A 14,134-nucleotide genomic window follows, 5' to 3' on the forward strand; every position below is an offset into this window, starting at 1 on the left:
CGTAGTAATATATATAATGTTTAATCAATAAACAATAAGTTTATGTAACTACTAGTTGTTAACCCAAAAGGTTTTGAAGGAGAAGGTACATAAAGTTTCAAAAAAATTCAGGTGTTTTCTAAAAAAATAAATTTTGTAAAGATAAAAAGGGAGAAATAGTGAAGAAGATTGTTAGAGAGATAAAACTACATTTTTATATGGTTATGGGTTAAAAGTGAAAAATAAAAATTTGAGTGGGGCAAATTAAAACAAACAAACAAATAACATAGAAAAATTAAAACAAACAAGCAAGTGGCCCCACTGGTCCTTTAATGCATCCGTGCCTGTTATGGAGCGTACTCGCGATGAGACGAGGTAAAACTAATTGTGATGTACTGGTATAAGGGTATAAGTGTAATAAAGAATTATATTCTTTAAATGAGGTGTCTTAATGAGAATATGGGGTATCAATAAACTTCCTTTTGAGATAATTTTATAAATTGGAGACTCGTCCGATAATGTGTTAAAAGTCAGGGATAAAAACAGATTTGGCCTATAATTTGGGAACAAAAAATTGTCTAACCCGTGTCATAAATCTGATTATCTGATGGACTTGACCTGAAGCCACTGTATAAATTATTGTTTTTCTTTTGTGCAAAATTTAACGGTTGTTACAGCATATGGGACTAGTAGATATTTGTATGGAGCTACATTAGTATAGCGTGTGTAGTCAATGAAAGCAAGGCAGAATATATTTGGGAAACAAAAAGCCAAGAGTCATAACAAAACAAAACCGGTTTATTTATTGCAAAGTTGCCTGCTAATATTCTGCTGTACAATGGTTCTTCTGAGCAACATGATTACTTTATCTCAGAGTTCACTGGAGTAGAGGCACTCGTCAACAAGTTGGCGAAGATTGGGATTCTCTAGCGCTGCAGCAACTCTTTCTTTGTCATTCAGCTGCTTATTTACTACAAACAAAAAATTGCAAGATTTTTGCATCAATATCTCAAAACTCTTGTGAAAACCTCTTCCAATAAAAGTAGTATTGTTTTTAGCTCGCAATCATATAAGAATCAAATAATATTGTTACTCTAACAATTAACAAACATTCACATTTTTTGTACCCCTAGCATAATTCTCTTATTGAATGGTGCTTGTAACATTTCCTTTACTTTACCTGATTCTTCATTTGCATGAGATCCGGGGGAGACTTTAATGTCAACCTGTAAAGTACATCATCAAATGCATGAGATGGCCGTAAGAAAAAGGAAAAAGATGTTAACACTGCAAAATGACATTAGATTTAGTGGAATTGGCAATTGTGTGAGCGAATGTGGCATATGTGCTTGTGATTGCCTCGAGAAGCTTTAAAAACCATGGGAAAAGAAAATTGCAAACCCAAGAAGCAACAAGTTGATTTCTTTGTCCATGATGTTGTACTCTAATTTGGTCAAGTTCCATTCTCTACGCAAAGAAACAATGTAACAATCTAGCAAGTAAAGAAAATGCATCCCATGATTATCTTTGTACGATTAAATGTGTTTATTTATCAATCATATGCAAACTTGAGTTATACACCCATTAAAAGGTAGTTTCAATATGTGGCAGGAAAATAGACAAAGAATAAGTGCAAGAATGCAACCTTCACCAAATATACTATTACTCTGAAGTACATTGTGGAATAATACTTACTCGGATAAAATTAAATACGGTACTAAAGTTTCCTGTTTAAGTTTCAATGAGCAGAAAATGCTAAATAAAATCTCTACTTCCACTTCTCATATCTCCACTAATTTTAATTGGGTCTTTTTTTTTTTCCTTTTTTATTTTATTTTATCAATTATGTTTAGGTTTGGGATCTCAAACAGAACACATTGATAACAAAGGACGCTCTTACATTTTTCTTTTTTACACCTTCAAAACAGAATAAAGTCAGAAAGCTACAGCAGAGTAAATTACTGACCTTATAATGTGGAGGAAAACAATGCTTTAGTTTAACTCTAAGGCATAAACCAATCACTGTTGCCATGCTACAATGCTGAATGGTCGGCGTAAAAGTTATCCTGTTATTATTATCATTTTTTTTTTTTTTTGGGAAAATGAAACAAGAAAATAAAAAGTAGTATTTAAAAATCACAATATCAGTTGGATCAAAGGCTAATTAAATTGGTATTTATAATTAAACAGGCACAAACAAATGTATGAAATATAATGCTAAAGCATAAGAATAAAGCTAAGCAAAACTCACAGAATACGTCCGAGTTTGTCATCAACGGTGATCGATTCCTCCGACAGAACACTGAGCTGCTCCAAGGAATATGGATGCTCCGGATCTCTGATGTCCCTCACGAAATTTATCAATATAATCAAAGAAACACAATTGGGTTCGTATAAAACCAAAAACCAAAAAAAAAAAAAAAAAAAAAATCAAATCTTTCATTCTTCATGCTTAGAAGAAACCATATAATTTTAACTGGACCAAGTCAAAATTAGACGATCAATTTGACTTGTAGCTGAGCTCAGTGATCTAAAATTCAAAGAACATAAATTAATACCAAAAAGAAAAGGGAAAAAGAAACGAAAAATTCGAAAAGGATATCATAGATTTCGAGAGGATCAACGGCGTCATCACCGTGAGGATCTTCGGTGCGAGCAACCCTTTCCTTCTTAGCGTGAACCACGGGGTTCGCATTGATCAGACCCAGAGTCATCTCTCTCTCTCTCTCACAGACTTGGTTGGCTCAATGCTTGGTGAAGTTTTGTCTCAAGTGGCAAATTTTACAAATGGCTATGCCAGCCAAAAAGAAAAAAAGAATTGCCTTTCAAAATGCCCAAATGTTGTTAAGTTCAAATTATAACTTAAAATTTTATTATAGTATTTTTTTATAAAAATTTTAATTTAATTTTTTTTGTTATAATTTTTTTTATATAAATTTATTTTTTAATTTAAATGAGCGAACGGACCAGATGATAGAGGTGTTGATTGATTCTAGTGGCGCTTTCGTGTGTGATGTTGCCTACTAGATCTTAGAGGCGGCTGGTTTTGAAGCACATTCCGATCTTGCCACGTCGAAATTAGGAAAGCTATGAGAAAGTCTCATTTCCCATGGTTTTTTTTCGGGAAAAAAAGTTAAACGAAGTCACTACTCAAGAAATAACAAACTGATGTGGCGTCAAGTAGTTACAAATCATACACTATAATTTCTATTCTAATTGCTACTCCGGTCCCGTAGCTCAGTTGGTTAGAGCGTTGGTCTTATGAGCCGAAGGTCGCGGGTTCGAGCCCCGCTGGGACCATGTTTTTAGGTATCGTTTCACTTCACGGATTCGGGTTGAGATGTGATATTTTTTTATACTTAAAATTAAAAACTCATTAGTGAAATAAACGAGGCGTTTTTTCCCTTTTTCTTAGTTCTATTTAAGCCACGTTGCATATTTTTTTTAGGCATGGGGCTTCCATTTCTCTGTGGATTTCTTGGTTGTTATGAGCATTTTTCGATTATTTTACTGCTCTTAAGTTGCTGATGCAATTATTTCTTCAGAATTTGCGATGGGAGAAATTCCAGATATTATTTTTTTTTTTCAACTCTTCAATTTTAATGTACTTAATTTGGGGCTATTAGCTGAAGCCTGAAAGGGCACAATAGATAATTTGCATAGAAAGTAAAAACCTTTTTATAAAATTGAATTTAACAAGTCTAGTAAATGAAAGCAGAAATGGGAGGGTGGGAATGTGAAATCATGGAAACTACTCTGGTCTCTCGTTTTAGCGGCCATTGCTAGGGAGACCAGTTACAAAACGACGTCGTTAGACGCATTAGCCAGAGGAAGATTTCGCTCCGTCGGCGAAGAAAGAACGACGACGATTAGAAGACGAAAATGGTGCACGGCGCCTACGACTCGTTCGAGCTCCTCAGAGATTGCCCGACCAAGATCGAATCCATCGAAGCTTACGGTCAGAAGCTCCTCCTCGGATGCTCCGATGGATCTCTCCGCATCTACGCTCCGGAATCGTCCGGTTCGGACAGTTCTCCGGCCTCCGATTACCATTCTCAGGCTCTGGAGCATCGTAAGGAACCGTACGTACTGGTGAGGAACATGGTAGGGTTCTCGAGGAAGCCTCTGGTTTCGATGGAGGTCTTGGAATCGAGAGAGCTCCTTCTGTGCCTGTCGGAGTCGATCGCTTTACACGGGCTTCCCAATTTGGAGACCATTGCCGTCATAACGAAGGCGAAAGGCGCAAACGCCTATTGCTGGGACGATCGGAGGGGGTTCTTGTGCTTCGCGAGGCAAAAGAGGGTCTGTATTTTCAGACACGACGGTAATTCCATATAGTTTCGTTAATTTTGGTTTTTTTTTTCGTTGTTATTTTTTTGATGCTTGAAAACAATTATTCGAAGTTTGATGTGCTTTGTTTAGGAGGCCGGGGATTTGTGGAGGTGAAGGAATTTGGAATTCCGGACGTGGTGAAGTCGATGTCATGGTGTGGAGAAAATATATGCTTCGGGATTAGAAGAGAATACGTGATATTGAATTCTACAAATGGAGCTTTGACGGAGATATTTCCTTCGGGAAGGCTGGCACCTCCTTTGGTAGTCTCTCTGCCTTCTGGTCAACTCCTTCTTGGGAAGGTATTTTCTTGTGGGAATCTTGAAAGTTCTCATTGTTTTATGATCAGTTGGATTTGTGTATATTTTGCACATATTTATTCAGTTTCACTCATTAGTTTTGAAGTTGGAAAGTGTCATAATGTGCTTATTCTAAGCTTCTGGCAAAGTGGGATTTTGAGGGTTTTTTTTTTTTTTTTTTTTTTTTCATCTTTTCTAGGTTCCTCTTTTGCAATATTCACTGAAGTGTGTAGATTGTAAAATGTAACTGTTGATTTCATTTTATTTAGGATAACATTGGAGTTTTCGTGGACCAAAATGGGAAGCTTATTCAAGAAGGGAGAATTTGTTGGTCGGAGGCTCCTTCAGCTGTCATCATTCAGAAGCCATATGCAATAGCTCTCTTACCAAGATTTGTTGAGGTAGCCCAGTAATATCTTTAGCAATACTCTTTCTTTTGTTTTTTGGTAGAAGAGCTCGTTTATTTAACTTCTTTTGTGCCATCTATGTTTTCTAGGTTCGGTCGCTTCGAGCTCCATATCCATTGATACAGACAGTTGTTCTTCGAAATGTCCGGCGTCTTCTCCAGAGCAATAATTCTGCAGTTGTTGCACTTGACAATTCTGTTTATGGTCTCTTCCCTGTTCCTCTTGGCGCACAGGTAATTATTAATCTCCTTAAAGATATAGATGCTTCCAACTATCTTCCATATTCTCAGAAAGTCAGTGAAAATTCTTTATTTGTCTCGCAGATTGTACAATTAACGGCATCTGGTAATTTTGAGGAAGCTTTGGCGTTGTGTAAGCTGCTTCCACCAGAAGATGCAAACCTTAGGACTGCAAAAGAGTGGTCAATTCATATAAGGTGAATATTATCTTGGCTAGCAACTATTATTGTGATACTTTAGCCGAGTGCGTTTTCGTTTTTACTCTTTTGTTGCACTAATGTGACATCTGTTAGGTAAAGTTGCTATAGCTGATTCAATACCTTCCTGAGCATCCACATAAATTAAAATTAGGTCTAATATTATTAAGTTATGGACACTAATTATTGCCCTAATTCACACGTGGGTTGACTTTTATGTTTAGGAGTTTCCATTTTAGGGTCTTATAAGAGAAAACACAGTGAATTGAGAGGTGTGTGGTTTCTTTTTTTATCTTCTTTTCACCATAATAAATTACTGCTATGGCTGAAAGTGGACAACTCACATTGTGGGTGAGCCGTTATAAATCTTGTTTGTTTGTTTTATCTTCTGTGATTTTATTGCTCTTGGTAGTAAATAAATAGGACATCGATTTCTCAACGCATATGTCGTTATATCATGTCATGAATTTATATTATTGTTTTAGAAACAGATAAGTTATTTATGTTTTTTATAGTTTGTTTGACTTTGTTCGCAATGCTGCAGATTTGCTCATTATCTTTTTGATAATGGGAGCTATGAGGAGGCCATGGAGCATTTTTTAGCTTCTCAAGTCGATGCAACTTATGTGCTTTCTTTGTACCCATCAATCATTCTTCCGAAGACTTCTGTACCTGAGCCAGAGAAGTTGACGGATTTATCTTGGGAGACGCCACATCTGTCAAGAGCTTCATCTAATGTGTCAGATGATATGGAGCAATTGCCTCCACAACACATGTTAGATTCTGATGAGAGTGTAGCACTTCAGTCCAAGAAAATGAGCCACAATACTCTCATGGCTCTTGTTAAGTTTTTACAAAAGAAGAGATACAGTATAATTGAAAGGGCCACTGCTGAGGGAACAGAAGAGGTTGTTTTAGATGCTGTGGGAAACAATTTTGCGTCTTATGATTCTTCTAGGTTTAAGAAACTAAACAAGGTGAGCTAATATTGCCATTATTCAGGGCGTTCTTATTTTAGTGTGAGCTTTGGAAACAGGTTCAGACAATTTTGCGTTCCTGATGGCCACTCAAATTCTAATGGAATGCCACATGGTTGTTATATATTTTTACGTCCTTATTTTTTTGGAGTTGTCTTGCAACAAATAAGACAAACAAATTCTTCGTTAAATGTCCAATTTGTCGCCACTGTTCCTTGTATCAATTAGAAAAACAACATATAACGAAAATTCTTCTACTGTTCTATATTTTTCCCCTCAGGGACGTGGTAATGTTCCCTTCGGTTCTGGTGCTAGGGAGATGGCCGCAATCCTAGATACAGCACTACTACAAGCTCTGCATCTTACTGGACAAGCTTCGGCAGCTTTGGAGTTAGTGAAAGGTGTTAACTACTGTGATGTAAAAATATGCGAGGAGATTCTCCAAAAAAATAATCATTACACTGCTTTGCTTGAACTATATAAGGGCAATTCAATGCATCATGAAGCTCTAAAACTTTTGCATCAACTAGTAGAAGAGTCAAGATCTACTGAAAAGCCAGCTGAACTAACTCAAACGTTCAAGCCTGAATCAATGATTGAGTATCTCAAGGCACGTTACCTCATTGATTTGATGTCTTTGGTCCTAGATGTAATTATATCAGGTTTTCTAATCTTATACATTGAAATTCATCGATGAAAAGGTTTATACTGTTTTTGATTCACGTTTTGTAAAACCAGAAGCTGGTGATAGCTTTTGATGTATGCTTTCTGCAGCATATGATTTTTTAATCTGTTGTCGACTACTGTTGGGTGTTATCTTTTCTTTTATCGTATAGTCTCTAACTAAACTGATTCAATTTTTTTACGCAATCTCTCTCTCTCTCTCAATATTAAAAAAATAAACACGTAATTGCTTCAATTTTAAAATGCATCGAGTTTGATTTGATATTTTCCAATAAAAAGTTTACCCTTGTTTAAGGGATTTTTTTTTCCTCGAGATCTCACCGGTGCTTTTCTTTTGCAGCCTCTTTGTGGGACTGACCCCATGCTTGTCCTGGAGTTTTCATTGCCTGTTCTTGAAAGTTGTCCAACACAGACAATTGAGCTTTTCTTATCCGGAAATATTCCAGCAGACTTGGCCAACTCTTATTTGAAGCAGCATGCTCCAAACATGCAGGCCACATATTTAGAGCTTATGCTTGCGATGAATGAAAATGGAATCTCTGGAAATCTTCAAAATGAGATGGTGATTACTACATTGCTAATCATGAAAAGAAATGATTACTTACGCATGAGCTATAGGAGTTACTGCCATGTACTGATCAACTTGTATATGGCAGGTGCACATTTACCTTGCAGAGGTATTCGAATGGTACTCGGACTTGAGAGCTCAACAGAAATGGGATGAGAAAACTTACAGCCCGACTCGAAAGAAATTATTATCTGCTTTGGAGAATATCTCAGGTTATAATCCAGAGGCTTTCTTGAAACGTCTCCCTGCTGATGAATTGTATGAGGAACGTGCTATTTTACTAGGAAAGTTGAACCAACATGAGCTTGCCTTGTCTCTATATGTGCATAAGGTAATTTCTGTCATTTCTTGATTGTTCTAAAGGTTATAATTCTAGACCGAACTATTTGAGTTTTCAATTTTGATTGTCCGTTCTGAGCCAAAATATCAAAGGGCTTTGTGTTACCCTTGCTCTTGACAATTTATCATATTGAAATTAGTTAAAAACCACCTCATCCTTGGATATCGCCATTGATGTTATATGTTACCATAGAATATTATTCTGTAAAAGGGCTTTTTGCATGAGTTAGTTCGAATGTAAAATCAACCTTAAATTAACCACTTCTGATGCTTTATCCAATCAATTAGAAGCGCTGGTGATTTTTGGTGCTTTTAGCTTATTGTGTGTATAATAAATACAACATAATTCATCAAATCAAAAAATTCATTTGAATTATTGGTGTTTGCTTCTGGTATTAATTTTTTTTTTTTTTTGAATTCTGAGAAACATTTTGAAGTGGTCATTATTTTTCTCAAGATCTTTTCTCAGTGCTTTAAAGTTATTTTCTTTCTTTGTAGCTTCATGTTCCTGAGCTGGCATTATCCTATTGTGATCGTCTGTATGAGTCCATGCTTCATCAACCATCTGCAAGACCACTTGGCAATATATACCTCACGCTTCTGCAAATTTACCTTAATCCTCAGAGAATGACCAAAAATATTGAAAAGCGAATAAGGAATTTGGTATCACCTCAGACAACAAGTATTTCAAAGGTCAGTTCTGCGACTTCAGTTAAAAGTAAGAGTCGCTCGGGTAAGAAAATTGTTGAAATAGAGGGGGCAGAGGACTCTCGGATCAGTCTAAGTAGCACTGATAGCAGCAGGAGCGATGGAGATGCAGATGAATTAAATGAGGAAGGTGGTTCTACTATTATGCTTGATGAGGTCCTTGATTTATTGAGTAGAAGGTGGGATAGAATAAATGGAGCTCAGGCCCTCAAACTTTTACCAAGGGAAACTAAACTACAGGTAGCCATTAAAAGGAGATAGGTCTTACAGACTTAGATAACTCTGATACTTGACCAAAGAATTGGACTATTGTTTATCAAGTGTTTCATTCCCACGGGATTTATGCATTCCTGACATGACTTTGTTTTGTGATGTTTCTCCCCCGCACAAGCTCAAAGATTGTGCAGGAGGAATATTATTTTTTGCTCAGTTTTTCAAATGTCTCAGTTTTATTATGATCCTTTAAAGCTTTCTTTCTTAGAAAGCTTTCTTTCTTAGAACCTTTTTAAGTCGTAATATATATATCCTGAAGGAATTTATTTTCAAATGCAGAACTTGGTTACATTTCTTGGACCCCTTCTCAAGAAATCCAATGAAGCGTGCAGAAACTTATCAGTGATCAAGAGTTTACGACAGAGCGAAAACCTACAGGTATGTAAAATCACTTCTGGAATTCTAGCTTTGGAATTGAGTTACTGTGGAATCTAGTTGCCGAGCACTTGAGGCTAGGCTACTTATTTCTTTCCAGTTTCTCTATGATAAATGTCCATATTCATTTCTTCCATTGCTGTTTAATTAGACTTTTCTTTTTAGCAAACTTGTTGAGCTTATATCTTTACAGATAGTTTAACCTTTTCATTAATCTACACTTTGCATGAAAAGTTTCCTACCTGTTATTGCTAAATAAAAATTTTACCTGTTATTGCTAACTAAAAATTTGCCACGGAACAGATTAAAGATGAGCTCTACAACCACAGGAAAGCGGTCGTAAAGATCACCGGTGATAGCATGTGCTCACTTTGCCACAAGAAAATAGGGACAAGCGTTTTTGCTGTCTACCCGAATGGGAAAACACTGGTGCATTTTGTTTGCTTTAGGGACTCACAGAGTATGAAAGCTGTGGGGAAAGGCTTGCCACTAAGGAAGCGATGATGACCAAAATTCATTGTTTGGTAAAAGCAAATGTTCTCTCTCCTTTTGCTTCGTTAGTTTCGGAATGTTGTGCATATGTACGAGTGTGAACACTGATTGAAATCATACCAAATCGAGTGGTAGAAATCTGGTTTTTCATTTGGCCAAGGGTCATCTTTGTATCTTGTTTGCAGATAGTTTGGGTGGGAGTGAGATTTAATTCGTTTGCCCGAATCATATATTCGTTTTGTAAAATTTGCAATATTTATTATATTTGTATATTTAGAGAGAGAGAGAGAGAGAGAATTTGACTGTAACTTAAAAGAATTCCATTGTATTCAACTGAGTTTTGCAGTTTGAGCATGTCCGTCTAAAAACATATCGTGGAAACTCTGCTGTAGAATGTTGCCTTTCCCCTTTTCAATTCTTTGAACCAGAATAGCATTGAATGTTGCCTTTTCCCCTTCCATTGTATTCAACTCCGTAATTTTTCTTCCACGTCTAGAATTAGTAGTAATATCTAGGGTCCATTTAGTAGGAGGGATGAATTAGCGGAAGAATGGTTAGTATACGATGGAAGGGGAGTGGGAAGAAAGTGATGGATTGTAATTTTTCTTAAAATTGTTTGGTATGATAAGAATGAATTATTGATATTATCTCTCTTTTGTTTGGTATTGAAAAGAAAAGAGGGAATGATTAGTTTAAGTTGTAAAATGCTATATTTTTCATGCAAAATGAATTGTTTTTCTTTTTTACCTAAAAAAATGAATTGATTTTTCTTTAAATGTCTATTGATTAATAATTAATAACGTAAATGCTCAATTGTATATTAATAAAATCTTGTTCAAGATTCCATCGGGGGGAAAAAAAAACGTTAAATTGTAGAGAGAACTTCATTAAAGAAACAAAATGAAGGATAAAAATGTAATTAAAAATCATTTCAGCTGTCACTAGAGTTATAAGTTTGGGTCTCAGCCCCAGCCCAACCCTAACCTCCAGGCTGTGCTAGGTCAAAGTTTCGAGCCCAAATGTTTATTCTGCCTGGACTGGCCTAAACATCGTCGTTTTAAAAATTTATTTGAAAGGGAAGTTTTATTCACACCTCATGCTTTTATGCTTTTATTAATACACCTGATTTTGAAGAATATAGTTTTTTATTACAGTTATACCCCTGCACTTGGACGGTTTATGTAATTTTACCATTGGTACACCCCACAAGTTTTGTATAACCAATCTCTGTATGTTTAGCTAAAAAAAATTTATTAGGCAGGTGTTTTCGGTGTTGTTTCGAATTGTTGCTTGTTTTTCTTCATGAGATGGGTTTTACCCCTTTGGGTTTGAGTTTGTGTTTGGGGGAAGCTTCTTGCTTTCTTGTGTTAGATTACGGTGATTTTGATCGGATGGGGATAGAAAATGACCTAAATTGGAATAAAACTAATAAGATATGTATATGGCTTAGATCTCCCTTTTCTTGTGTTTCTTCACTTCTCTGGTTTTCTCATACAATTTCTGCAACAAAATTTGCTTTGGCATAACGACAACATTATTTACATGTCTACATTATAAAAGTGAGTATAGAGCAAAAGAAGTGTGGAACAAAGAGTAATCCAAAAAAAAAAAAAAAACAGGGAGAGGGAGAATGAAACAAGGGGGCTGTGGTTTGGATTTGGCGATCTAGAGATTGAGGTTTCTGAGAAATTTGTTGTGAGGTGTGTGGAAAAGGGAAACAAAAAAGGAATATGCTTATTTGTTTTTTTTTTTCTTCCAATCATCCTTTTTAATCATTTTATTAATTAAGGGTGTATCTATAACTTTAAAGAGTGTATATTACCTCATAAAATTTAGACCGGGCCGGACTAACCTTAAGACTTTTAAGTTTTAAAGTCGGGTTGGACCATTCATCTCTCATTCAGAGTCAGATCGGACCAGGCGGCTCGAACTTTCACCTTTAACTGTCATTCTCTAAGTATGCGGGATTGTTTTATGGTGGTGCCTAGGGATTAAAAATCCCTCTCCCAATCTATCCCTTGGCCCAATTCTCTACTAAATAAGGGAATGACCTAATCCATTCCTTACTTTCTCTCATACCCTTTTCTTCCTTCCTTCTTTTTTTTTTAAAGACCATTTTTTCACTCTTAGTTAACCATCACGGAAAACACAAAGGAAAACACACTGATCTGATGGTGACAATAAGGTCAGAGCATGTATTACTTATAAGATCCCACTTGAGGATGACTTAAAATTGCAACACTGAAACTGGGGCAATTTATCAACTGCTACGTTGAATTTGAAGTTTCCTATTTTTGCCAATTGCAACCACATAATAGGGTAAGTTAACAAAATCAATAGGATTCCAGCAAAATAAATAGACAATCGATTAGAATATAAAGGAGAAGTAAACCAAGTGAGACACATATGATCAGACGTTCTCCCATAATTCTGTTGCTGATATTTAGTCTACCGTTCCCTCTTAAATTAATCTGGAGTTACATTTGGACTATGGTTCACCATTAAATTTAATCTTCTCATTAAGGTATTGTTTTGAATAATCTTCATGCATGGACTTAGAAAAATATGATCCCTGTTATGTATGTGTACACTACACAATTGGTAGATAGAGTTGATAGTGGATTTAAAAGATTGAGGAGCTCACATAGCTGTAATCAGAGGATACCGTTTTTTTTTTTTTTTTTTTTTTTTTTTTTTTTTTTTTTTTCTTAATCGTTATCAGAGAATACTTAATAGCACGGAAATAATCACAAATTTAGAGAGCATTTGATTGTAACTTTAGAAGAATTCCATTGCAGTGTGAGCGTGTCCAAGTACAAACATATCTTGAAAACTCTTTTCTAGTGTAAAATGTTGCCTTTTCTCCTTAATTCCTTAGAATCAGAATAGCAATGAGTGTCATTTCTTTGTTAAAAAAAAAAAGTAAAAAACAATTTTCATTTCCCAAAATTTTCCTTAACAACAATCTGAACCAAAACAAAATCTCTTCCCCCTTTTCTTCAGAACCAAAATCAAGCATTTTCCGCTTTAGCCAACCCCAACTTCCGAATTTGCTTCCCACAAAAACGGTAAACGACGACCCCAATTCTGGACCCTTCACTATGAGTGTCCTCGTGCAAAACCTCCACGTTGAAAGCCTTCCTTGCCTTCTTAAAGAAAGCCGAATCCTTCTTCCACCTTCTGAGGTGAGCCCTCACAAACGACGTCGTTTCCCGACCACTCAAAAGCGAGTACAGAGTCCGGAGTAGAGGTTCGTAGAGATGATCGTGGTACACTACATCCGACGCCAGAACAAGGTCAAACTCCGGCCCAATCACCTCCACGTCAGCCTCCTCTCCCCACCTCAGCGCCGAAGCAACGACGTTCCCGCCGTTCGCGGTCAACGCCTTGGAGTTCGCTTCGGCGCTGAATTCTAGGTTGGGTATGACGTGTGGGAGGTCCGTCACGGTGACATTAGCACCAAGCATGACAGCCGCGGCGATCCCCACGAGGCCGGTTCCCGAGCCAAGCTCAAGGATTTTGAGGCGGCGGCGATCTGGACCGTCCAATGCGGCCGAGAGGACGGCAGAGAGGGGGCCTTTCCTAGGGTCACGGCGGTGGTCGTCGGGGAGGTTGACGAGCGTTGTGGCTGCCGGCCATAGCTGGAACGAAAGGCCTTGCGATGGGAGCTGTCTGATTGTCAACTCGGTGTCAATCGAGCGGATATAATGCTGCTGCAACTGTGGCACCCCTGGGCTAGCATGTAGCGTAGAATGTTCCTTGGTATCGCCATTTTCGTCTTGTGTTAGGAGCATGGTGAAGGGGTTTATGTCTTCCTCATCTTCGTCTTGTTCGAACATAGTAGTAGCCATTCGGATCCGCCGCCGCCGCCAATGAAAAGGATTGGATTTCGCTTTCCTTGAGCGCTTCTTTAGGGCTTGTTTGTCTGATTTAGCAATATAGGATTTTTATATGAATTGCCCTTTTCTATCCCACCATTGGTAACGGCCCCGCCAAAACTTATGATTAGCAATATTTATTGGTGCGTATTTTTTTTTTTTTTTTAAGGTTATTTATTGGTGCCATTCGTTTACTAAAATGACTAATCCTTTAACCAATTGGGCCTCTCTTTTGAGTTAATATAAATCACAAATTTTTAATGATTACATTCCCATCATTACTTATTAAATATAAAAATTTAATGATGTTAGGCGATAAAAATTTAATTTTAATAATTGTTCTAAATTTTTTTAATCAATTTTTTAATTTATTACGACCGCTGGATC

The 14,134-nt window shown here is 36.7% G+C and overlaps 3 protein-coding genes and 1 non-coding gene across 4 annotated transcripts; 2 read left to right on the forward strand and 2 right to left on the reverse strand.

Moving 5' to 3' along the window:
- Nucleotides 1-759: 759 nt before the first annotated feature.
- LOC21403194 (protein AE7-like 1) lies at nucleotides 760-2,783 on the reverse strand. The gene is made up of 5 exons (XM_024174983.1): nucleotides 2,582-2,783; nucleotides 2,231-2,336; nucleotides 1,946-2,045; nucleotides 1,160-1,205; nucleotides 760-950 (listed from the first exon to the last, which is right to left on the reverse strand). Exons 1-5 carry the CDS (start codon nucleotides 2,691-2,693, stop codon nucleotides 850-852), a joined length of 465 nt encoding a protein of 154 aa, XP_024030751.1. The 5' UTR covers nucleotides 2,694-2,783; the 3' UTR covers nucleotides 760-849.
- A 422-nt stretch (nucleotides 2,784-3,205) lies between these two features.
- TRNAI-UAU lies at nucleotides 3,206-3,279 on the forward strand. The gene has a single exon. It is a non-coding gene; the product is annotated as a tRNA-Ile (tRNA).
- Nucleotides 3,280-3,701: 422 nt separating this feature from the next.
- On the forward strand, nucleotides 3,702-10,374 carry LOC21403195 (vam6/Vps39-like protein). The gene is made up of 12 exons (XM_024174879.1): nucleotides 3,702-4,303; nucleotides 4,402-4,613; nucleotides 4,880-5,011; nucleotides 5,107-5,250; nucleotides 5,341-5,453; nucleotides 5,998-6,430; nucleotides 6,711-7,040; nucleotides 7,455-7,676; nucleotides 7,771-8,013; nucleotides 8,520-8,969; nucleotides 9,282-9,380; nucleotides 9,681-10,374. Exons 1-12 carry the CDS (start codon nucleotides 3,862-3,864, stop codon nucleotides 9,879-9,881), a joined length of 3,021 nt encoding a protein of 1,006 aa, XP_024030647.1. The 5' UTR covers nucleotides 3,702-3,861; the 3' UTR covers nucleotides 9,882-10,374.
- Nucleotides 10,375-12,673: 2,299 nt separating this feature from the next.
- Nucleotides 12,674-13,858, reverse strand: LOC21403196 (protein N-lysine methyltransferase METTL21A). Its single transcript, XM_010090705.2, has one exon. The coding sequence runs from the start codon at nucleotides 13,718-13,720 to the stop codon at nucleotides 12,881-12,883; it is 840 nt and encodes a 279-aa protein (XP_010089007.1). The 5' UTR covers nucleotides 13,721-13,858; the 3' UTR covers nucleotides 12,674-12,880.
- Between the last annotated feature and the right edge of the window lie 276 nt (nucleotides 13,859-14,134).

The sequence above is a fragment of the Morus notabilis genome, unplaced genomic scaffold (genome assembly GCF_000414095.1).
Source record: "Morus notabilis unplaced genomic scaffold, ASM41409v2 Scaffold25, whole genome shotgun sequence".
Taxonomy (NCBI): Eukaryota; Viridiplantae; Streptophyta; class Magnoliopsida; order Rosales; family Moraceae; genus Morus; species Morus notabilis.

What these genes read in the sequence shown, in the direction of transcription:
- LOC21403194 (XM_024174983.1), bottom strand. Translation starts at nt 2,693, where the DNA reads ATGACTCTGGGTCTGATCAATGCGAACCCCGTGGTTCACGCTAAGAAG. An exon ending in GTTTTCCTCCACATTATAAG is followed by an intron (nt 1,206 to 1,945) that starts GTCAGTAATTTA and finishes TGTACTTTACAG; the next exon opens with GTTGACATTAAAGTCTCCCC. An exon ending in TCATGCAAATGAAGAATCAG is followed by an intron (nt 951 to 1,159) that starts GTAAAGTAAAGG and finishes TTTTGTTTGTAG; the next exon opens with TAAATAAGCAGCTGAATGAC.
- LOC21403195 (XM_024174879.1), top strand. Translation starts at nt 3,862, where the DNA reads ATGGTGCACGGCGCCTACGACTCGTTCGAGCTCCTCAGAGATTGCCCG. An exon ending in CTGTTCCTCTTGGCGCACAG is followed by an intron (nt 5,251 to 5,340) that starts GTAATTATTAAT and finishes TTTGTCTCGCAG; the next exon opens with ATTGTACAATTAACGGCATC. An exon ending in CAAGGGAAACTAAACTACAG is followed by an intron (nt 8,970 to 9,281) that starts GTAGCCATTAAA and finishes TTTCAAATGCAG; the next exon opens with AACTTGGTTACATTTCTTGG.
- LOC21403196 (XM_010090705.2), bottom strand. Translation starts at nt 13,720, where the DNA reads ATGGCTACTACTATGTTCGAACAAGACGAAGATGAGGAAGACATAAAC.